The sequence below is a fragment of the Nicotiana sylvestris genome, chromosome 8 (assembly GCF_000393655.2).
Source record: "Nicotiana sylvestris chromosome 8, ASM39365v2, whole genome shotgun sequence".
In the NCBI taxonomy this organism is placed as follows: Eukaryota; Viridiplantae; Streptophyta; class Magnoliopsida; order Solanales; family Solanaceae; genus Nicotiana; species Nicotiana sylvestris.
The window spans coordinates 168,511,345-168,535,036 of NC_091064.1; the positions used below are offsets into that span (position 1 = coordinate 168,511,345).

Genomic DNA, 23,692 nt, shown 5'->3' on the forward strand with positions numbered 1-23,692 from the left:
TTGATCTGAGAAGGATTCACTTCAATACCACGGTTAGAAACAAGAAAACCCAAAAACTTACCTGATGCAACTCCAAATGCACATTTTTCTGGGTTGAGTTTCATATTAAATTTTCGCAAAATTTCAAATGTAACAGATAGATGAGAAATATGATCATGAGATCGCTGGGTTTTGACGAGCATATCGTCTATATATACCTCCATTGTTTTCCCTAAATGTTCTTGGAACATTTTGGTGACCAACCTTTGATAGGTTGCCCCAGCATTTTTGAGACCAAAGGGCATTACTTTATAACAGTAAGTCCCCCTGTCTGTGATGAAAGAAGTTTTTTCTTCATCACCAGGATCCATTTTAATTTGATTATATCCCGAGTATGCATCTAAAAAACTTAAAAGTTCATGACCTGCGGTTGCATCAATTAGTTGGTCTATATGCGGTAAGGGAAAGGAATCTTTTGGATAGGCTTTATTTAAATCGGTATAATCCACACAAACACGCTACTTACCATTTTTCTTGGGTACGACCACCGTGTTAGCTAACCAATTAGGATACTTTACCTCACGGATCGATCCGATTTTTAATAATTTTTGGACCTCATCCTGAATCACCTGGTTCTTGAAAGCACCTTGCTTTCTTTTCTTTTGCTTTATTGGTGTGAAAGAAGGGTCCTCATTGAGTTTGTGAGTCATCACATCCGGTGGTATCCCTGTCATATCAGTGTGGGACCAAGCAAAGCAGTCTAAGTTAGCTTTTAAAAATTCGATTATCATACCTCGCATGTTTAAGCTTAAATTGGCCCCGACATAAACCTTCCGTTCAGGCCATTGCTCAAATAATATCACTGCCTCGAGCTCTTCAATTGTCGTTTTGATGCTTTCATTTTCTTCAGGTTCCTGAATTGTGTCAGGCCTTGAGTCCAAATCTGTCTTTTCTTGTTCAGCTGAAGTTTGATCTTTTTTACCTTCAACTGTTTCCTGTAATTGCTATTTTTCTTTATTTACGGTGCTCGTACTTGTGACAGCGTTGACACTTCTAGCCATCTGCTGATCCCCACGAATTTGGCAAATTCCCCATGGTGATGGAAATTTAATAACCTGATGTAGAGTTGATGGGACAACATCCATGTTGTGTATCCATGGTCTCCCCATGATCATATTGTAGGTCATTTCCATATCAACTACCTGAAATTTAGTTTCTTTGACAACACCCGTAGTAAAAGTTGTTAGAATTACCTCTCCTTTTGTTACTACACTTGAATTGTCGAAGCCTGACAAGGTGTGCGCCTTGGGTATCATTTTGTCTTCAGCTTGCATTTTCCGTAGTACCCTTAGTAATATAATATTTACAGAACTCCCTGGATCAATCAAAACTCGTTTTACATTAGTATCATGTACAAGTAAAGATATTACCAGTGCGTCATTATGTGGAGTTGTCACTCCTTCGGTATCTGCGTCATCGAACGAAATACTTTCATTTTCTAGGACCTGCCGCACCCGTTTCCCGTGTGTAATTGTTACCTTAGAAACCTTGTTGGAGGTTGTGTAGGTTATGTCGTGAATATCTTCTCCCCCGCTTATGACATTCACTATCCTCTTGGGTGAAGGAGGTTGTGGTGGCTCTTGCCTGTTTTTCATATAAGCTTGTTTTCCTTTCTCGCTAAATAACTCAGTGAGGTACCCTTGCTTCAATAGATAATCCACTTCACTCTGCAAGAATCTACATTCTGAAGTTTTGTGCCCGTGATCATTGTGGAATTTGCACCAATGATCTGGATTGCGTCTATTTGGATTTGACCGCATCTCTTTTGGCCACCGTACCTTATCTCCCATGATTCTTAAAACAACTACGAGCTCGGAGGTAGAGACATTAAAATTATATCCGCCGAATCGTGCCTTTAAACTTCTGTCATCATCTCGTGATTCTTGTCTGTTCCGATCATTCCTGAACTTTGAAGAAGAACCAGAGTCCCTGTTCCTCGATTTTTGATCATATTGCTGGCTATCTTGTTTCGACCGTGGGTCTTTTCCTGCAGGTCCCATATATGGATCGTACCTGTTTTTACCTGATTTCTTTTCGGTTTCTGATCTTCGGGGACCACCCCTTTCTTCATGATGAAACTTAGGTACGGTATCTTCTTCAATTCGCAGCTTCGTACTATACCTGTTGTAAACATCATTCCAAGTGGTTGCAGGAAATTCTCGAAGACTTTCTTTGAGTCGTCTCGTGGCTTCAGAACTTTTGTCATTTAAATTACTTGCAAAGGCTATTGCAGCCCAATTGTCAGGCACACGAGGTAGAGTCATTCTTTCACGCTGGAATCTATCAACAAAATTTCTAAGCAACTCCGAATCCCCTTGTTTGATTTTGAAAATATCTTCCATTCTTTTCTCAACCTTTTGTGCTCCCGAATGTGCTTTAATAAAAGAATCTGCAAGCTCAGCAAAAGAATTAATAGAATTTTCAGATAAAAGAGAATACCAGGTTAATGCACCCTTGGTGAGTGTTTCTCCAAATTTCTTGACCAGTACTGATTCAATTTCTTGTTTGGTCAAGTCGTTGCCTTTCACGCCTGTTGTAAATGCAGTCACGTGGGTCTGTAGTACCATCATATTTTGGGATGTCAGACATTTTGAACTTTTTCGGAATCGGAAGGGGTGCAGCACTTGGCTTCCATGGTTGTTGTGAGTATTTGTCCATGTCTACTCCTTTTATTACAGGCGGAACTCCAGGGATTTGCTCAATACACTCATTTTGTTCCTTAATCTGTTTCTGCAAGGTTAGTACTAAATTTTGCAAATATGAATTATTTGAATTACCTGGTCCCCCTTCCTGTGGTTCACTGGGGGTTGCTCCATTTCCAGAATTATCAAGACCAGAATAGGGATTCTCCAATGTATTATTATTAGGAGTTGGTGTGGGTGGTGCAGCAGGCAATCGACTAACAAGTGCCTGAAGAGCTTTGCCGACCTGTGCATTAATTAGCTTTTGTAAAGCTTCAGTTGTAACTCCTTCAAAGTGTTCAGATTGTTCTTGTTGATCAGCACGAGATTCAGAAACAGGAGTGCCTTCATGAGATTGACGTGGTGAATCTGGAGGGGAGGGAACCGCGTCATTTTGATTTTGATTCTCATGGTTTCCCAATGTGTTATTACTATTATTGTCGGTGTTGTTGTTTGACATGGTGACGACAATGGACAAGATATAGCTTAAAAGAAAAGATTATCAGATTCCCGGTAACGGAACCAATTTGTTTAACCAAAAATCTGAGTCTCTGGTCAAAGCTAAAAAGAAGTTCGGGTTACTGATAATCAGGAGACGAAAATAAAATACTTTTGAGAATGATGGTAAAGCAGCAAATAGTTTTGTATTTCAATAAGTTCCCAATAGTATTCCGTGTCCTTACAAATGATGATACTTCTTCCTTTTATAGGTAATTCTAGGTAAAGGAATGAAGCCTCAGCTTTAATGATATAATTATGAGTAATAAATGATATTAAATAAGCCGTTATACAATCATTCCTATTAAATACCAATTTTCTAACGTATCAGGTATTTAATAATGAATTTGGACTCCTTTCTGTCATCAGATCTTTGTCTTTAATGCCTTCTAATCCGTTGGCTTTAAATGACTTGAATTGGTACGAGACTCGTATCTGCACTTCGTCTTGTGCCTATTTAAATTCCTCTTCCCGTGGGTGTCTCCATCCGTGCCTCTTAGTCAATTGTTGCGCTTTGACCATTTAACCAAACCACGTGTCATGCCACGTCATCTTTAATATAAACTCAATTTTTTCCCAATACACATACATAGTTGATAAGTAGTGGCTGACTAATGATACTTTATCATAGAGTTGATTATCACTTGAATTTAAAATGTGAATTATCATTATGCACCATATATATCAAATTATTTATAGGCTTGGAGAGTTGTGCTAAATCAAGGAAATGAAGGTGATTTATTTTGAGTACTGGCTGCATTATTGGAGGTATGACTCGTTGAATCTATCCAAATTAGAGAGACAACCTTTTACACTTGGATAATAATGCCTAATCAGAATATTTTTTATTCATTATTCAAAACTTGCTTGACCATTTTATGGTTGGTTCAATTTTCTAATGAACTCCAATGACAATTGTCTTTTTCATGCGTAAGATATCTTACCAAGAGCAGTTTATTTTGAATGCTTCTTTTTATCTCTGAGCGATGTACGTAAATTGTTCCGGTCAATGCCACAACTTCATAATAATGGGGCAAAAACATAATATAATTTAGAAGAATAAACGTCTAATAAAATACTCCTATGTGACACTTAAACGAAGATTTACACTAATAATATGAACTCTGTATCGTTAAGAATTATGCGAGACATTTGCAAGGGACTTCGGATTTATCGATATGTCATTTGGCATTGCTAGTGCCTGCTCACGTTACTGCTCACGTTATTGGTTCTTAGTAGTTGTGTTTACCTAATACCTTTTGCTTATAGTGGCGGTAGTGAACGATGTGAAAGTAAGGTCATGTCCTCAGGTGGGGCTGGGGGTGAGGTCCAGGGGTAGGAAGGGGGGTAAGAAAGCCTCTAGGCTGAGAGTTGGGTCTTGGAACATTGGGACGTTGACGGGAAAATCTATAGAGTTAGGTAAGATTCTTTAGAAGAGGAAGATCAACATAGCGTGTGTTCAGGAGACTAGATGGAAGGGTACTAGCGCACGATATGTAGACGGATTTAAACTATGGTACTGAGGGAGCGCTGAGGGTAAGAATGGGGTTGGTATTTTAGTTGACAGGGACCTCAGGGAGCGCATGGTTGAGGTTAGGAGGGTAAATGATAGGTTGATGAGTATTAAGCTGGTAGTTGGTGGGTTTACTGTAAACGTGATTAGTGCATACGCTCCTCAGGTAGGTTTGGACCAGGAGATCAAGAAGCAATTCTGGGAGGATTTGGACGAGATGGTGCGTAGTATGCCGCACACAGAGAAGTTGTTCATTGGCGGAGATTTCAATGGTCATATTGGGGCTAGTGATAGGGGTTATGATGATGTACATGGTGGGTACGGTTTTGGGGATAGAAATGAGGGAGGTAATTCTCTGTTGGATTTTGCTAGAGATTTTGATTTGGTTATAGCTAACTCGAGTTTTCCGAATAGGGAAGAGCACCTGGTCACTTTTCGGAATTCAATGGGCAAGACCCAGATTGATTATCTTCTCTGCAGGAAATGCGATAAAGGTCTGTGCACTGACTGCAAGGTCATCCCAAGTGAGCACCTCACGACTCTTCATAGGCTCCTAGTTATGGACCTAGAGATCAAGAGGAGTAGGAGGAAGAGGGCGGGGTGCAGGCAACATAAGATCAAGTGGGATAACTTGACTAAGGACAAAGCTCAAGAGTTAGGGGAGAAGTTGTTGGCTATGAGGGCCTGGATGAGTAGAGGGGACGCATCTAGTATGTGGTTTACGACTGCGAATTGCATTAGGGTAGCGGCTAGAGAGGTCTTAGGGGTCATGAAGGGCTCTCCTGGGGGTCATAAAGGGGACTGGTGGTGGAATGGAGAGGTTCAAGGTAAAGTGGAAGCTAAGAAAGCTGCTTATTTGAAGCTAGTGGAGAGTACAAACGAGGAGGAAAAAAGGACTTATCGGGAGTATTATAGAAAGGCAAAGAAAGAGGCGACGTTAGCGGTTACGACGGCTAAGAATGCGGCGTTTGCTCGTTTGTACGAGGAGCTCGAGGGCAAAGGCGGGGACAAGAGGTTGTAACGGTTGGCCAAGGTGAGGGAGAGGAAATCGCGCGACTTAGATCAAGTCAAGTGCATCAAGGACGAGGATGGCAAAGTGTTGATAGACGTGGCACTTATTAGGAGAAGATGACAGTCATACTTCCATAAACTGTTGAATGAGGAGGGGGATAGACACATTGTGCTGGGAGAGTTGGAGCACCTCGAGAGTCGGCGGGATTTTAGGTATTGTAGGCAGATTACGGTAGAGGAGGTAGAAGGGGAGATGCGTAAGATGTGCAGGGGTAGAGCGACGGGGCCAGATGAAATTCTGGTGGAATTCTGGAAAAGCACAGGGCGGGCAGGTTTGGAGTGGCTCACTGGGCTATTTAACATTATTTTTAAGACAAAAAAGATTCCCGAAGAATGGAGGTGGAGTATGATGGTTCCGCTTTACAAGAACAAGGGTGATATCCAAAATTGCAACAATTATAGGGGTATCAAGTTGTTAAGTCACACTATGAAGGTTTGGGAGAGGGCGGTGGAGGCCAGGGTGAGGAGGTGTGTGTCTATTTCTGAGAATCAGTTTGGATTCATGCCGGGGCGTTCGACTACGGAAGCGATTCATCTAGTAAGGAGATTAGTGGATCAGTACAAGGAGAGGAAGAAGGATTTGCATATTGACCTTGAGAAAGCATACGATAAAGTACCGAGGGAGGTCCTGTAGAAGTGTTTGGAGGTCAGTGGCGTTCCGGTAGCATACATTAGGGTGATTAAGGATATGTATTGTCGCACCTCCTTTTTCCGCGCCCGCGAGGGTGCGTAGGGAGTTTTCTCCAATTAAAGGACAGTCGAAACGGGATTTGTTTGTTTGTTTCAGAGTCGCCACCTGGGAATTTTAAGGCGTCCCAAGTCACCGGTTTTAATCCCTGAATCGAGGAGAATATGACTCTGTCTATTTAACAGTCTGCGCACCAGAAATCCGGATAAGGAATTCTGTTAACCCGGGAGAAGGTGTTAGGCATTCCCGAGTTCCGTGGTTCTAGCACGGTCGCTCAACTGTTATATTCGGCTTGATTATTTTGATTTGTTAAATACATTTTTATTGCATGATTTTATTGTTACCGCTTCTATTTAGATTTAAAGACCCTTCTTTGAATCGAATCACGCGTACGTATATTCGTGTTATAAATTATATTTTTTTTTTAACGTGAAAAATCGTGTCACGCATACGTGTACACAATGATATTGATAATATATTTATTAAAAAATAATTTTTTTCGAAATTGTATTTTTAAATAAAATCAAGAACATTCGCACTTTTTATATGATTAAGTAGTGAACCGTACATCTCGGGTTTTATGAAATTAATTTAAGATCCTCCGACGAATCTTTTTTTAATAAAAATTTGCTCGAAGTTGCGCGAACGCATAATCCGAATTGCCTTTAGAAGTATAATCAAGTCACGCGAACGCATCCTTAATTATGCAAATATTCTTGACGGTAATATAAATTCTCTACAAATGTTTATTGCATCCATCTATTTTTAAATGTAAGAGTCATGGAGAATCACCGATTGGGATGCCACCAAATTTCTTGACAAAGAATTCAAAATTTATTAGGCGTTGCTACAAGTCTTATTTTACGCGTATGAATTATATACCTCAAAACTATTCAAATTTTAAAGAATTAATGATATGAAAAAGAAACAAACAACATGTAACTAAAAATACTACCATTTTTATCGTGGATACAACATTAATATATCCCAAAAATCGAATCGCATATAAAACTGGAAAAAGAATTAATTTGATAGACAAATTAATAGTTTCTGAAGAATTTTCATTGTTATATTTAATGCGAACTCTATTTCTACATATCCTTGAGATAAAATGTTACAATCTATAAATCCCATCCTTCTTTTACACCACTTGTTTTTAGTCCGAGGTTATAATTGTTTGGTTAATTTTGCTTACGAAGATTGGGTTTGAGATAAATAAACCAATTCTTATATTCTGCCTATGCGAATATTTGCAAACACTAACTCTATATTTTGTAAAAAATCATTGACATTATTTCATATATTAAAAGAAATGAGTTGATCGCGTTCCTAAAATAACTAAGCCATTTGTTATTAAGAAAGAGAACTAATCTACCAATTGATTTAATACTATATTAACCAACTAAAACAAAACTGAAACTTAAACTAATAAAATTTAAATGAGTAGAAGACATCCTTATAATTCCAAACTTCATTTACTTGCCATGTTGAAGCTCTTCACAACATGAGTTTAAAAGATATGTACCTGATATTGGAAGCAAAAGAAAATGATGATGAGAATCAGCAGCAGTAATAACAGTACAATAGCAACAACTGCCCAGCAACAGTAACAACCCAGTAACAGACCGGTGGAGTAGTAATCCCAAAAACAAAAGCTTTAAGCTTTAAATGAAACAACAACCATTAATACTAATTTCAAACAAAAAAAGAAAGCAGTAGATTCTTTTAGTTTTATTTTTATTTTGAAAGCTTAAATATTTTTTCGGAATTTTTCTCTCTTCTATTCTCTGTCCGTTTTTTCTCTCTATCTGTGTGTGTATTTTTTTCTCGTATCTCTCTCTATTTCTCTTCTTGTTCTCTCTTCTTTGTCTCTCTGTATTGTATTGTGTTCAAGACTTCTTCTTATAACTCATCCCATAAACCTTTCAATTAATTAAAATCCATATTTTTTCTCTACCCAACCCATTATCTTTCCACTCATCCCCATTACATTAAATAAACATATCACACCACCCTATTATATTTTGTCCCCCATGCTTCATTTAAAATAATGCAAGATTCCCCCTTTAAATTAAATCTTGTCCCCCCTTTATATTAAATAACCATATCACAACCCACCCCATTTTATTTTGTCCCCCATGCTTCATATAAACAATTACAAAATGTACAATTCCTAAACTACCCCTCTGACCCTATTGCAAATTACTATTTTACCCCCGAAAGTACTATAAATTACCAAACTACCCATCAGCTATAACACATCAATTAATCAAACTTAACCAAAATATAGACAATATGATCAATTTCTAACAATGTTCAAACAACAATATGAACACGGATGAACATCATAACAACAATATCACATGAACACGATTTTAACAACATTTCAACAACAAATCACATGAACACAAATTGAACAACAAAGAACAACTAAAATTTGATTGAACAATATTTTAGCAACAAACCTATTTTCGTTAAACAACAACAACAAACAAGTATATTTAGATTTCTAACTTCAATCATATTGAACTTAAAATCAACTACTAACAACATTACAACAAACAATTCTTATATTAAACTTTAAACAAGATTATGAGACCAATTCAAGAAATAATCATAAATGGTAAACAAGAAATCAAACTATACAAATTTCGGATTCAAGATCAACCAAACAAAGTATGAACATGAATGAAAATATTCAATAACAATAACAAACAAACTTTGTTCAAACTTCGAATTAAACTTAAACAAAACAAATAAACATATTCAAATCACTAATCTTCAAATAATCAACTAATCTTTCTTAAATTAAATCCAACGAAACTTATAACAAAGATGCATGATCCAAAAATTAAAACCAAAACATAACTTCACATTAAATCACTAAATTAAAACCAACTTCAAAAAATGAATACGAATTAAATCTATATTAACAACAAACAACGGATTTAAACGATTTAAACTAACACCTTTCTACATTAAAACTAAATCCTCTTAAAATTAATAAAACAAACTGAAAATAATTAAATTGAATCTTCAACTTAAATCTAACAACAATATAATTAAACTAACAATTTTTATCTAAAACAAAATAAGAAAAATAAAGCAAACTTATGCTAATTCAAAATCTGAAAATATCAAACAAATTATGGACGTAATAGAACTTAGAATAACTAACCGTGAATGACCAACGGCGAACATCGAACGAACTCTAAACGAAACCAACGAACTTGGGCATAAATGGACTTGAAGACGACAAAGAAACAAGCATCATTTGAGGTGAAAGATGAAGAAAAACGCAGCAAGAAGCAGCCGGAACGGAGCAGCAGTAGCGCGATGGAGTTGGGCTTCGATGAAGAAGAAACAACGGCGTCCATGGATGTCGAGCTCAAGCTTGAGCTCGACGAAGAGGATGAAGGCAGACCCGGCGAGAAGCAGCTGAAGCAGAAACGTGAGCAGCAGCAGCAATGGTGAAGCTGAAGACGCAGCGACGCAGCAGCACGACGGAGCGACAGTGGAGCTCGTTTTTGGGCTGGTTTCGAGCAGCTCTCATTGCTGCGTTTTGGAGAACGGAGCAGCTTGGTCGTTTGGACTTGAGGTTGAGAAGATGGAAGCAGAAGGACCTCCATGGATGACGAAGGAACAGCAGTAGCAGCTGCAACGACTGGAAGAAAACGCAGCAACAATGGCGGACGTGAAGCTACTCCAATGGTCGTTTGGTTTCGACAACGGGAAATGGGGGGAAAGCAGCCATGGCTGCTCGTGTTGGGGTCGATGGGACGATGGAGAATGTCGTGTGTGTGTGTGTGTGTTGTGGTGGTGGAGGCGTGAGGAAGGGCTGCCATGGATGTGTGCTTGAGAAAGCTTGAGGAAGAAGAAGAAGATAGGAGGGGGGCGGATGGTTTAGTGTTAGGGTTTCTTGTCTTTTAATTTTTGTTTTGTTTTGTAAAATGTAAGACAAAGGGGTTTGGGTCTTTTGGGTTATGGACTGGGTCGACCCAGTTCGAAATGGACTGGGTCGTAGGGAAGATTGGGCCATTTTTTGGGCCTATGGCTTGAAATCGAAGAAGAGGCCCAATTCCGACTTTCTTTATATTTTCGCTCTTTTTTCTTCTTTTATTTCTCTAAAACTAAATTATAAAAATACTTAAACTATTATTAAGAATTAAATTAAGTTATAAAAGCGCAAATTAACTCCCAATAACAATTAACGCACAATTAAGTAATAATTAAGCATAAAATTGTATATTTGGACATTAAATGCTAAAAATGCAAACGATGCCTATTTTTGTAATTTTTAATTTTTGTAAAACAAATTTAATTACTAACAATTGTAGAATTAAATCCTCCATGCGAAATGCAACATATTTTTGTATTTTTAATAATTTAACAAATAAACATGCACAGACAAACATACAAATAGTTACACAAAATATCACAAAATATCACAAAAATTGCACACCAATGAAAATTATTTTATTTTTGAATTTTTTGGGAGTAATTCTCATATAGGGCAAAAATCACGTGCTTACAGCTGCCCCTCTTTGCCCGAAGACACGAAGGGTTTTCGTGCAAAGATAAAGCGAGCGATTTTTGCCCATCCGAGTACTCCGTGTGAAGCATTTTTTGAAAAAGATTTGACCGAACCTTTGCTTCAAAGGTTTCCTACATATCCTGGGCTAAACAGGAATCAGGTCAATGTAGTTCGGGAAATTTTGGTAGCTGGGACTACCGTGAGACTGCAATGTTACTGTTGTTGCATGCTATTACTACTGCTTACCGATCTCCTTGTTATATCTTGCTTAAAAGAAAACAAGAAGCTAGGCTAGAGTACAATTTGTTTTTGTTGCCTTGCTTCCTTATCTGCTTGCATTTCTTCCGGTGCTTTTCTTCTTTTGACACATGTACTTGAGTTTGTACTGTGACCTCTTGTTGCAACCTTCTGTTTCCCGGTGCCGGGGAATTTTGTTGTTTCCTGCTGGGGATTCCTATTGTAACCCTCTGTTTTATTGTCCTCTGACTTGATCTTGAAATGTATGCCTCTGTTCTATGGGCGGGCTCCCAACTTCAATACTTGAAATTAAAGACTGAATGTATGCCTCTGTTATCTGGGCGGGCTCCCAACTTCAATGCTTGAAATGTAAAGACTGAATGTATGCCTCTGTTATCTGGGCGGGCTCCCAACTTCAACACTTGAAAATTAAAGACTGAAATGTATGCCTCTGTTATTTGGGCGGGCTCCCAACTTCAATGCTTGAAATATAAAGACTGAATGTATGCCTCTGTTATTATGGGCGGGCTCCCAACTTCAACACTTGAAAAGTAAAGACTGAATGTATTCCTCTGTTATTATGGGCGGGCTCCCAACTTCAACACTTGAAATGTAATCGCCATTCCTCTCTTCAGGCGGGCTCCTGACTTCAAACCATACATCGCCATTCCTTTCTTTAGGTTGGCAAGATTTCAACATCTTTTTAAAACGCCTTTCCTCTCTTCAGGCGGGCTCCTGACTTCAACAACAACTTTGAAAATAATCGCCATTCCTCTCTTCAGGCGGGCTCCTGACTTCAACCAATAAATCACCATTCTGTTATTCAGGGGGGCTCCTGACTTCAACAACTTCTTTTTTTTTCAAATTATCCTAGGAGAAAATTCATCAGACTAGGATTTGATATCTTATCTTAGGAGAAAGATTCATCGGACTAAGATTTGATATCTTATCTTGGGAGAAAAATTTCATCAAACCAAGATTTTGACTCTAGGAGATAAATCGTCAGACTAGGTCCATTTTGTTGTGATCTTAGGAGAAAGATTCATCCGACTAAGATTTTATCTTGGGAGAAAAATTTCATCAGACCAAGATTTAGACTCTAAGAGATAAATCGTCAGACTAGGTCCATTTTTTGTGATCTTAGGAGAAAGATTCATCCGACTAAGATTTTATCTTGGGAGAAAAATTTCATCAGACCAAGATTTTGACTCTAGGAGATAAATCATCAGACTAGGTCCATTTGTTGTGATCTTAGGAGAAAGATTCATCCGACTAAGATTTTATCTTGGGAGAACAATTTCATCAGACCAAGATTTTGACTCTAGGAGATAAATCGTCAGACTAGGTCCATTTTGTTGTGATCTTAGGAGAAAGATTCATCCGACTAAGATTTTATCTTGGGAGAACAATTTCATCAGACCAAGATTTTGACTCTAGGAGATAAATCGTCAGACTAGGTCCATTTTGTTGTGATCTTAGGAGAAAGATTCATCCGACTAAGATTTTATCTTGGGAGAACAATTTCATCAGACCAAGATTTTGACTCTAGGAGATAAATCGTCAGACTAGGTCCATTTTGTTGTGATCTTAGGAGAAAGATTCATCCGACTAAGATTTGATATCTTATCTTGGGAGAAAAATTTCATCGGACCAAGATTGTATCGGGAGGTAAATTCATCAGACTAGGACTTTTTATCCTAGGAGAAAAATGTAAAGATCAATGATTTGAGAAACTTACCTTCGTAATTCCTTCTTTTCTTTTCTCCTTCCTTCGCGCTGCTTTGTTCTTGCTTGCTGGGGATAATACCACTGCGGTAGTTTTCTTTCTTCCCCTCCTTCAAATTCAATTTTTTTTTCAGAATTTATTTTCTCTCAACACTGCTGGGGATAAAAGTGTTATCTTCTTGGGATAACGTCGTTGAGGATAACGTTGCTGGGGAATTTTATCCCTTCAAATCGATGCTTCATTCTTCTGGAAGCTCCTAGGGATGATAATGGCTTTTGTTTTTCTGAGCACAAATGTCATCCCTTTGTTCTGTCTGCTGGGGATCAATTTCCTCCATTGGAAACTTATTATAATGGGGCAACACTGGTTCAAAGACCACTTCCTTGGTGCTATTTTTATTCTTCCCCAAATGGGTACCTGATTTTCCAGAAAATTTCTAACTGAAAAGAAAATTTTTTGCCCCAGTTTGACAATTTTTCTTGTGGCATGCATTTCCGACATCAATGCCATTTCCTTTACCTGTTTTAAACAAAATTTGTTAGTTTAAAACGCGGTGGTTGGTTGTGATACTCCTACTTGGGATGGCTTTCCCCTTTCTCCTTCCTTGCTCTGCATTCCACAAGGGACGATATTATTTGCTGAGGATAATCCTTTTCTGCTAGGGATATCCCTCTTCTTTCGTGGCATGGCTCGGAGACTTGCATTTTTCCGACCTTTTAGTCTCGCATGAATTTTCCAAGTCATGCTTATTGCTCTCCTTGTTTGTCCACGGGCCTTGGCCTTGAGGTTTTAATAACCTTTGATTTTGGCAAGGATATCCCTCTTGACACTCGTCAATCCTTTTGTCAATTCCCTTTTGCTGGGGATATCTTTCTTGACACTGGCCTTGTGCTCGTTCCTTGCTGACTATACCACTTGGATGTACTAGCCATATCTCATCTTGCATAATTGGAAAGCTGATGGCCTATTTTGAAGTCATTTCCCACTGGTTCTGACCAAACAGACTCTACTGGGGAATTTTCTATGAAAGGAGAAAGATAAAAAGGAACAGAATAAAAGACAAAGGGAAAAGAAGACTCTTTAACAAAAGAAATTATAAATAAAAACCTATCAAACGCAGACACCGACTCTAATGATCATGACATGCATATGTGGCCTATCCTCCGTCGTCAATCGTCTTTCAAGATCTTCCCTTGACTATCCTCCATCTGATTCCCAATCTTATTCGGCTTGTAGTGCCCAAAAGGTTTTCACCATCAAGTCTCTCTCATTTTGGTTTTTCTCTCATCTTTTATCGCCTTATGGTGTCCCTGAAGATTTTCACCGATAAGACTCTCTCATTTATATCACTTTCCCGCTGGGGATTTGGAGTGTTGCCGGTATGACTCTCTCTGCTGGAGATTAGAGTCCTTTCTGTTGTGGAACAGAGTGTTATGTTCACCGGTAAGACTCTCATTTGTCTGACTTGGCATCTTTTGCAGACTGATCAGAAGGTCTTTCTTTGGACCGTAATGTGGGTTTTTTGGATAGGCTTAGAAAGAAAGGGTATTAAAGGCTAAAAAACAAATCAATTTGGGGTTCAAAATTACAACCTTCGAAATCATATTTGTTTATAACAAGCGCAACCCTTGCCCCAGTTTCTTGCTTGGGGATTATTTATTAAATTTTTTATTTATTTATTACACCATGCATACCATGCACATTATGCACACTATGCACCCTATGACCGAGCCGTGAAGCGCCTACGTATCCTCTTTGAGGAATCAGGTCAAACGTAGTTCCCAACTCCTCTTTGTCATTTGACTTTTTTTTTTTTATATATTTTTTTTATCATCTTTCTTTTCTTTTCCTTTTTCATTCTTCTTTTTTTTTTCTTGATTTTTTTCTTTACCTTCCAGGCTCGTATTTCCTAGTCGTTGCTATTGATTCCGAACGAGGGGTATGAAAGAAAATTAATAAGGCTCAAAAGGGGTAACGAAGGATAAAGTGTTTAGGTAGCAGAACAAAATGCCTTCGTCATTCCCATCTCCAAAACACGCCAAGTACAAACAACACAATTAAATAAACCACCGAAAACATTGGTAACATCTTTTGATTGCATCAGAGAACCATATCCACACATAACATCGTTGGACAACACTCTCATTTACTTGCCCCAATTTCTCATGGTTTGGGCTTCAGATGATCTCAAACTGTTCTTATTTTCAAAGGTGACCCGATCATCCCCAAATGGCTTTACGATCAACTTTTAAGATTAGGCTTAAACTGTGCGCGCATGTCATGTCACTAGAATCGGCGTTGAACAGAAGCAAAACAAAAGGGTAAAGAAAACTAAACAAAGAAGATGAAAAAGACCGGAATTTACTTTTAGACAAAAGGTAAAACCGTTTAAACGACAAAATAAACAGTTACAACCCTAAAACTAAACCAGATAACACCACATTAGGTACTAGACAAATAAAAGGATAAGGGAGTTTGACCACAAGACAATATCCGAATTACAACCCTGAAATAATCCGGACGACAGAAATGCCAACAAAATAAACCACCCAAAACTCCTCTCTGGCTGACCAGGAGATGGAGCGCCTTTCCAATTGCCCAATACGGTGTTTTAGCCATCATCATTGCCAAGACCATTACCAACTTCAATATCTTTATCATCAGTTAGCGGCTTCCCGGGATGACTCTAAAATCCCATGTTACCAGGCATCCTCCCTATAAAGTGTGCATCATGATGTGCAGGTAAAGGATTTTGCGCGACATTCTGGGTGTCATTACCTTGGATCACAATCAGATTTTCCTGGATCAACCTTTCTATTTCTCTTTTCAAATCCCGACAACTTTCAACATTGTGCCTCTGGGCATTGGAATGGTATTCACACCTTTTAGAAGGGTCAAAGCTTCTTGCACGTGGGTCCAGATGATTTGGAGGAATAGATGCAATCATGTCGTGATGCTTTAACCTCTCAAATAAGCTTTCATAGGACTCTCCTATTGGTGTAAAATTATCTTTCAACCTTCGTTCCCCTTTATACTTCTGGCTTGGATGTGGGTTATAGGGCACCTGAAAGTTATGTGGAGGCTTCTGGAGATTTTGTGACGCTCCTGCTCGCCTTCTGGGGCGTTTTTGGTGGCCGAGCAACATACTGAGGTGGAACAATAGAGTGCTGTGGGTTCTGAGGGGGATAATCTTGCTCAGGGGATTCATAGATAACTTTAGGAGGCTGCTCATACCTTCGAGATGTTCTCCTAGGACCTCTTCTTGACCCTGACGTCATCATGATTTCTTGAGTCTTCTCATTTGTGTCGCAAAAATTATCAGACTCAACCCGGACAGCGTGAGTTGCAGCTTTAAAAACTGCTTGACTTATAATTTTTCCTGTCTTAAGACCGTTCTCTATTATTTCTCCCATTTTGATTGCTTCCGAGAAGGATTTGCCAACTGCGGACATCATGTTCTGAAAGTAATCTGGCTCTTGCGCTTGAAGGAAGACAGTTATTAGCTCGTGGTCATCCATGGGTGGCTTAACTCGAGCTGCTTGCTCTCTCCATTTAATGGCATATTCCCTGAAACTTTCACTTGGTTTCTTTTTTAGGTTTGAAAGGGAAATGCGGTCTGGGGCAATGTCGACGCTGTATTGGAACTGTTTGACAAATGATTGTGCCATGTCGTCCCAGACATACCAGCGAGACGTGTCTTGATCCATAAACCATTCAGAAGCTACTCCCGTAAGGCTTTCCACAAAATAAGCCATCAACAATTCTTCATTTCTTCCCGCACCTCTCAGTTGATTGCAATACCTTTTCAGGTGGGCAATGGGATCTCCATGTCCATCGTACTTTTCAAATTTGGGAGTCTTGAAACCAGGCGGCAAGTGGACATCGGGGAACATACATAGATCTTTGAAGGCAACACTCTTTTGACCAGACAACCCTTGCCTGTTTTTCAACCATTGTTCTAAGTTTTTCACTCTTTGGGTCATTACTTCTTGTACCATCTTTCGGGCAGGCTCTTCGATCTTTGCAGGAAGATCAAACGAGTACGGGTGGTATTTAGGAGAGTGGTACTGCTCTTGTTGTGTCGCAAATTGTGACTCATGACGAGGCTGTCCTTGCCCACTGGCCCATGCTTGACAGCCTCCGGTCATTTGCTGTTTCAGTATTCTATTTTTTCCGGCACAGTAGACTCTTGTTGAACCCTCTCAACAAACCGACCAACTCAACTTTCTTCACAATTCAAAACAAAACATGTTAGAATGGACTCAGTCGGTTCTTATTACTAGCAACATCTTTTTACTTCTTTTTTTTCGATTTTTTTTTCAATTTTTTTTTTCATTTTTTGTTGTGGTCGAATCTTATGGAGATTGCCTACGTATCATGACCCCGCATGAATCAGACCTTGCGTAGTTCGGACCAATAAAAGATAAGCAATACTAATCATTTTTTTTTCAATTTTCATATTGGGTTTCAAAGGTTTAAAAATGACCTACAAACTTGAAAATCAAACGACCCACATATTATAATCAAAAGTTTTACAAACTCCAAAACAAACGGGCTTCCTTTCTCCGTTTGACAAATGCAACCAAACGGTTATTTTTGCAAATGTGGCCCCTTCCAAATCTCACATGAATTTTGAGGCTGGGGAGGATTATCTTGACACTTTACGAACTTGTCCATTTTTTTACGAAAATAACCTTGCGACAACTGAAAGATACTCTGAGGCTATTTCGGCAAGAACGGTTTAAGACGCGGCCGAAGCTGGCTCGGCTTATTTTGACCAAAAATCTAAACGGTATTCACCTGACCGTTGACTCTTTGTTTTTTTTTTCAAATTACAATAAAAACTAGGTGTTGCAACACGGCCCTTCAGCGCCTCGGGGACGAAGATTTTTAAGGCTGTGTGGGTCAACTGGACAAAATCTTAAAAAAACGACCCAAAGGTGGCTGTTTATGCAAAGTCAGCCTTCCGGCGTCCCTTTCGGGAACATTCGGCTGTGTCTTGACAAAACAGCGTCACCCGACTTCTTTATATCAAAATTAAAATTTGACATAATATATTTTTTTTGGCTATTATTTTTTAGCAAAAAGGGAAGTTGGACACCGCCCGACTTATTTATGACAAAATTAAAATTTTGACACGTTTTTTTTTTTATTTTTTTTTGGTTTTTGGCTATTTTAGCAAAAAGGGGGGGTTGAACCCGATGAGGGTTGCCTACGTATCTCACATCCGGTGAGAATCAAACCCGCGTAGTTCGGGCCAATTAACCGAACTATTTTAAAACAGGATTTTTTTTCTTTTTCAGCAACAAATAACAAAACCACTTTCAAAGCACGACTCTTTTCATTTTTATTTTGAATTTTTCAGAAACAAACAAATAAAACTATTTTAAAAGTAAGACTCTTTTTCATTGTCATTTTCAGGGGAAGACAAACTATTTTTCTTTTTATATATTTTTTTTAAAAAAAATAAGACAGAACAACGACTTTTCTTTTTCTTTGCTTTTTAGTAAAACAAACTAATAAAATATTTTTTTTTTCATTTTCTCGAAATTTCGGCAGAGTTTTGACAGTTATTTGGGCATTGGTTTTTTATTTCAAAAATAAACAATCAATTCCCTAACCGCTATTTCTTTTTTTTTTTTCAATTTCAAAATATTATTCCTGATATTCAAAAGTCAGTCAACACACAAGTCCGAATCAAATAAATGCGCAAATAGCAGCAAGTAAGATGCATCAGGATGATCATTTTCATTTTTTGGTATACCTGTCCTAGACAGACCCAACCCCTGTGTTGAGCCTCCAAAGTCAAATGCACGTGATGCAAACAAACGTTCCTACTAGGAATCCGGCATGTAGCTGAGTTATTCTAAGTGAAAAACCTGAGGCATGTTGTTCTAGCCCTGGCTTACCCAAGTGGACAGCTTGAGCCGAAATGGGGGCAACGTACCGAAAGCACGAAAGTCTGCCCAGCCTAGTTACTTGTCCCAACTTCGTCTTATTTGGTATGACTTCTAACAGAAAGGTGGGCCACGCGCACGTGTACACCATAAATTTAGAAGACTCAGAAAGAAGAAGGGTTTCGTAGCAGTTTTATATACACAATTCAGATAATATTAAAGCGGTAAAAGCATCATTTAGCACATTAAGCATATATCATGTAAAAATCAGATAATAAATAAAGGCAACTATAACAGTTATTTTAAGCTCGAATTCTTTAACCCTGAACCAGAGATTCTGAGTTTTATCCCCAGCAGAGTCGCCAGAGCTGTCGCACCTCCTTTTTCCGCCCCCGCGAGGGTGCGTAGGGAGTTTTCTCCAATTAAAGGACAGTCGAAACGGGATTTGTTTGTTTGTTTCAGAGTCGCCACCTGGGAATTTTAAGGCGTCCCAAGTCACCGGTTTTAATCCCTGAATCGAGGAGAATATGACTCTGTCTATTTAACAGTCTGCGCACCAGAAATCCGGATAAGGAATTCTGTTAACCCGGGAGAAGGTGTTAGGCATTCCCGAGTTCCGTGGTTCTAGCACGGTCGCTCAACTGTTATATTCGGCTTGATTATTTTGATTTGTAAAATACATTTTTATTGCATGATTTTATTGTTACCGCTTCTATTTAGATTTAAAGACCCTTCTTTGAATCGAATCACGCGTACGTGTATCCGTTTTATATATTATATATATTTTAACGTGAAAAATCGTGTCACGCGTACGTATACACAATGATATTGATAATATATTTATTATAAAATAATTTTTTTCGAAATTGTATTTTTAAATAAAATCAAGAACATTCGCACTTTTTATATGATTAAGTAGTGAACCGTACATCTCGGGTTTTATGAAATTAATTTAAGATCCTCCGATGAATCTTTTTTTAATAAAAATTTGCTCGAAGTTGCGCGAACGCATAATCCGAATTGCCTTTAGAAGTATAATCAAGTCACGCGAACGCATCCTTAATTATGCAAATATTCTTGACGGTAATATAAATTCTCTACAAATGTTTATTGCATCCATCTATTTTTAAATGTAAGAGTCATGGAGAATCACCGATTGGGATGCCACCAAATTTCTTGACAAAGAATTCAAAATTTATTAGGCGTTGCTACAAGTCTTATTTTACGCGTATGAATTATATACCTCAAAACTATTCAAATTTTAAAGAATTAATGATATGAAAAAGAAACAAACAACATGTAACTAAAAATACTACCATTTTTATCGTGGATACAACATTAATATATCCCAAAAATCGAATCGCATATAAAACTGGAAAAAGAATTAATTTGGTAGACAAATTAATAGTTTCTGAAGAATTTTCATTGTTATATTTAATGCGAACTCTATTTCTACATATCCTTGACATAAAATGTTGTGATTCGTGCTTATAAATCCCATCCTTCTTTTACACCACTTGTTTTTAGTCCGAGGTTATAATTGTTTGGTTAATTTTGCTTACGAAGATTGGGTTTGAGATAAATAAACCAATTCTTATATTCTGCCTATGCGAATATTTGCAAACACTAACTCTATATTTTGTAAAAAATCATTGACATTATTTCATATATTAAAAGAAATGAGTTGATCGCGTTCCTAAAATAACTAAGCCATTTGTTATTAAGAAAGAGAACTAATCTACCAATTGATTTAATACTATATTAACCAACTAAAACAAAACTGAAACTTAAACTAATAAAATTTAAATGAGTAGAAGACATCCTTATAATTCCAAACTTCATTTACTTGCCATGTTGAAGCTCTTCACAACATGAGTTTAAAAGATATGTACCTGATATTGGAAGCAAAAGAAAATGATGATGAGAATCAGCAGCAGTAATAACAGTACAATAGCAACAACTGCCCAGCAACAGTAACAACCCAGTAACAGACCGGTGGAGTAGTAATCCCAAAAACAAAAGCTTTAAGCTTTAAATGAAACAACAACCATTAATACTAATTTCAAACAAAAAAAGAAAGCAGTAGATTTTTTTAGTTTTATTTTTATTTTGAAAGCTTAAATATTTTTTCGGAATTTTTCTCTCTTCTATTCTCTGTCCGTTTTCTCTCTCTATCTGTGTGTGTATTTTTTTCTCGTATCTCTCTCTATTTCTCTTCTTGTTCTCTCTTCTTTGTCTCTCTGTATTGTATTGTGTTCAAGACTTCTTCTTATAACTCATCCCATAAACCTTTCAATTAATTAAAATCCATATTTTTTCTTTACCCAACCCATTATCTTTCCACTCATCCCCATTACATTAAATAAACATATCACACCACCCCATTATATTTTGTCCCCCATGCTTCATTTAAAATAATGCAAGATTCCCCCTTTAAATTAAATCTTGTCCCCCCTTTATATTAAATAACCATATCACAACCCACCCCATTTTATTTTGTCCCCCATGCTTCATATAAACAATTACAAAATGTACAATTCCTAAACTACCCCTCTGACCCTATTGCAAATTACTATTTTACCCCCGAAAGTACTATAAATTACCAAACTACCCATCAGCTATAACACATCAATTAATCAAACTTAACCAAAATATAGACAATATGATCAATTTCTAACAATGTTCAAACAACAATATGAACACGGATGAACATCATAACAACAATATCACATGAACACGATTTTAACAACATTTCAACAACAAATCACATGAACACAAATTGAACAACAAAGAACAACTAAAATTTGATTGAACAATATTTTAGCAACAAACCTATTTTCGTTAAACAACAACAACAAACAAGTATATTTAGATTTCTAACTTCAATCATATTGAACTTAAAATCAACTACTAACAACATTACAACAAACAATTCTTATATTAAACTTTAAACAAGATTATGAGACCAATTCAAGAAATAATCATAAATGGTAAACAAGAAATCAAACTATACAAATTTCGGATTCAAGATCAACCAAACAAAGTATGAACATGAATGAAAATATTCAATAACAATAACAAACAAACTTTGTTCAAACTTCGAATTAAACTTAAACAAAACAAATAAACATATTCAAATCACTAATCTTCAAATAATCAACTAATCTTTCTTAAATTAAATCCAACGAAACTTATAACAAAGATGCATGATCCAAAAATTAAAACCAAAACATAACTTCACATTAAATCACTAAATTAAAACCAACTTCAAAAAATGAATACGAATTAAATCTATATTAACAACAAACAACGGATTTAAACGATTTAAACTAACACCTTTCTACATTAAAACTAAATCCTCTTAAAATTAATAAAACAAACTGAAAATAATTAAATTGAATCTTCAACTTAAATCTAACAACAATATAATTAAACTAACAATTTTTATCTAAAACAAAATAAGAAAAATAAAGCAAACTTATGCTAATTCAAAATCTGAAAATATCAAACAAATTATGGACGTAATAGAACTTAGAATAACTAACCGTGAATGACCAACGACGAACATCGAACGAACTCTAAACGAAACCAACGAACTTGGGCATAAACGGACTTGAAGACGACAAAGAAACAAGCATCATTTGAGGTGAAAGATGAAGAAAAACGCAGCAAGAAGCAGCTGGAACGGAGCAGCAGTAGCGCGATGGAGTTGGGCTTCGATGAAGAAGAAACAGCGGCGTCCATGGATGTCGAGCTCAAGCTTGAGCTCGACGAAGAGGACGAAGGCAGACCCGGCGAGAAGCAGCTGAAGCAGAAACGTGAGCAGCAGCAGCAATGGTGAAGCTGAAGACGCAGCGACGCAGCAGCACGACGGAGCGACAATGGAGCTCGTTTTTGGGCTGGTTTCGAGCAGCTCTCATTGCTGCGTTTTGGAGAACGGAGCAGCTTGGTCGTTTGGACTTGAGGTTGAGAAGATGGAAGCAGAAGGACCTCCATGGATGACGAAGGAACAGCAGTAGCAGCTGCAACGACTGGAAGAAAACGCAGCAACAATGGCGGACGTGAAGCTACTCCAATGGTCGTTTGGTTTCGACAACGGGAAATGGGGGGAAAGTAGCCATGGCTGCTCGTGTTGGGGTCGATGGGACGATGGAGAATGTCGTGTGTGTGTGTGTGTGTTGAGGTGGTGGAGGCGTGAGGAAGGGCTGCCATGGATGTGTGCTTGAGAAAGCTTGAGGAAGAAGAAGAAGATAGGAGGGGGGCGGATGGTTTAGCAATTTTTTAGGGTTTTCTTCATTTTGTTTTGTTTTGTTTTGTAAAATGTAAGACAAAAGGGTTTGGGTCTTTTGGGTTATGGACTGGGTCGACCCAGTTCGAAATGGACTGGGTCGTAGGGAAGATTGAGCCATTTTTGGGCCTATGGCTTGAAATCGAAGAAGAGGCCCAATTCCGACTTTCTTTATATTTTCGCTCTTTTTTCTTCTTTTATTTCTCTAAAACTAAATTATAAAAATACTTAAACTATTATTAAGAATTAAATTAAGTTATAAAAGCGCAAATTAACTCCCAATAACAATTAACGCACAATTAAGTAATAATTAAGCATAAAATTGTATATTTGGACATTAAATGCTAAAAATGCAAACGAATGCCTATTTTTGTAATTTTTAATTTTTGTAAAACAAATTTAATTACTAACAATTGTAGAATTAAATCCTCCATGCGAAATGCAACATATTTTTGTATTTTTAATAATTTAACAAATAAACATGCACAGACAAACATACAAATAGTTACACAAAATATCA

The 23,692-nt window shown here is 37.5% G+C and overlaps 1 protein-coding gene across 1 annotated transcript; it reads left to right on the forward strand.

Annotated features, from left to right (window-relative positions):
- The first annotated feature begins 4,801 nt into the window (after positions 1-4,801).
- On the forward strand, positions 4,802-5,752 carry LOC138875980 (uncharacterized). The gene has a single exon (XM_070154861.1). The coding sequence runs from the start codon at positions 4,802-4,804 to the stop codon at positions 5,750-5,752; it is 951 nt and encodes a 316-aa protein (XP_070010962.1).
- The last annotated feature ends 17,940 nt before the right edge of the window (positions 5,753-23,692 follow it).

Excerpts from the sequence above, each read along its gene's own strand:
- LOC138875980 (XM_070154861.1), top strand. The coding sequence starts at position 4,802 with ATGGTTGAGGTTAGGAGGGTAAATGATAGGTTGATGAGTATTAAGCTG.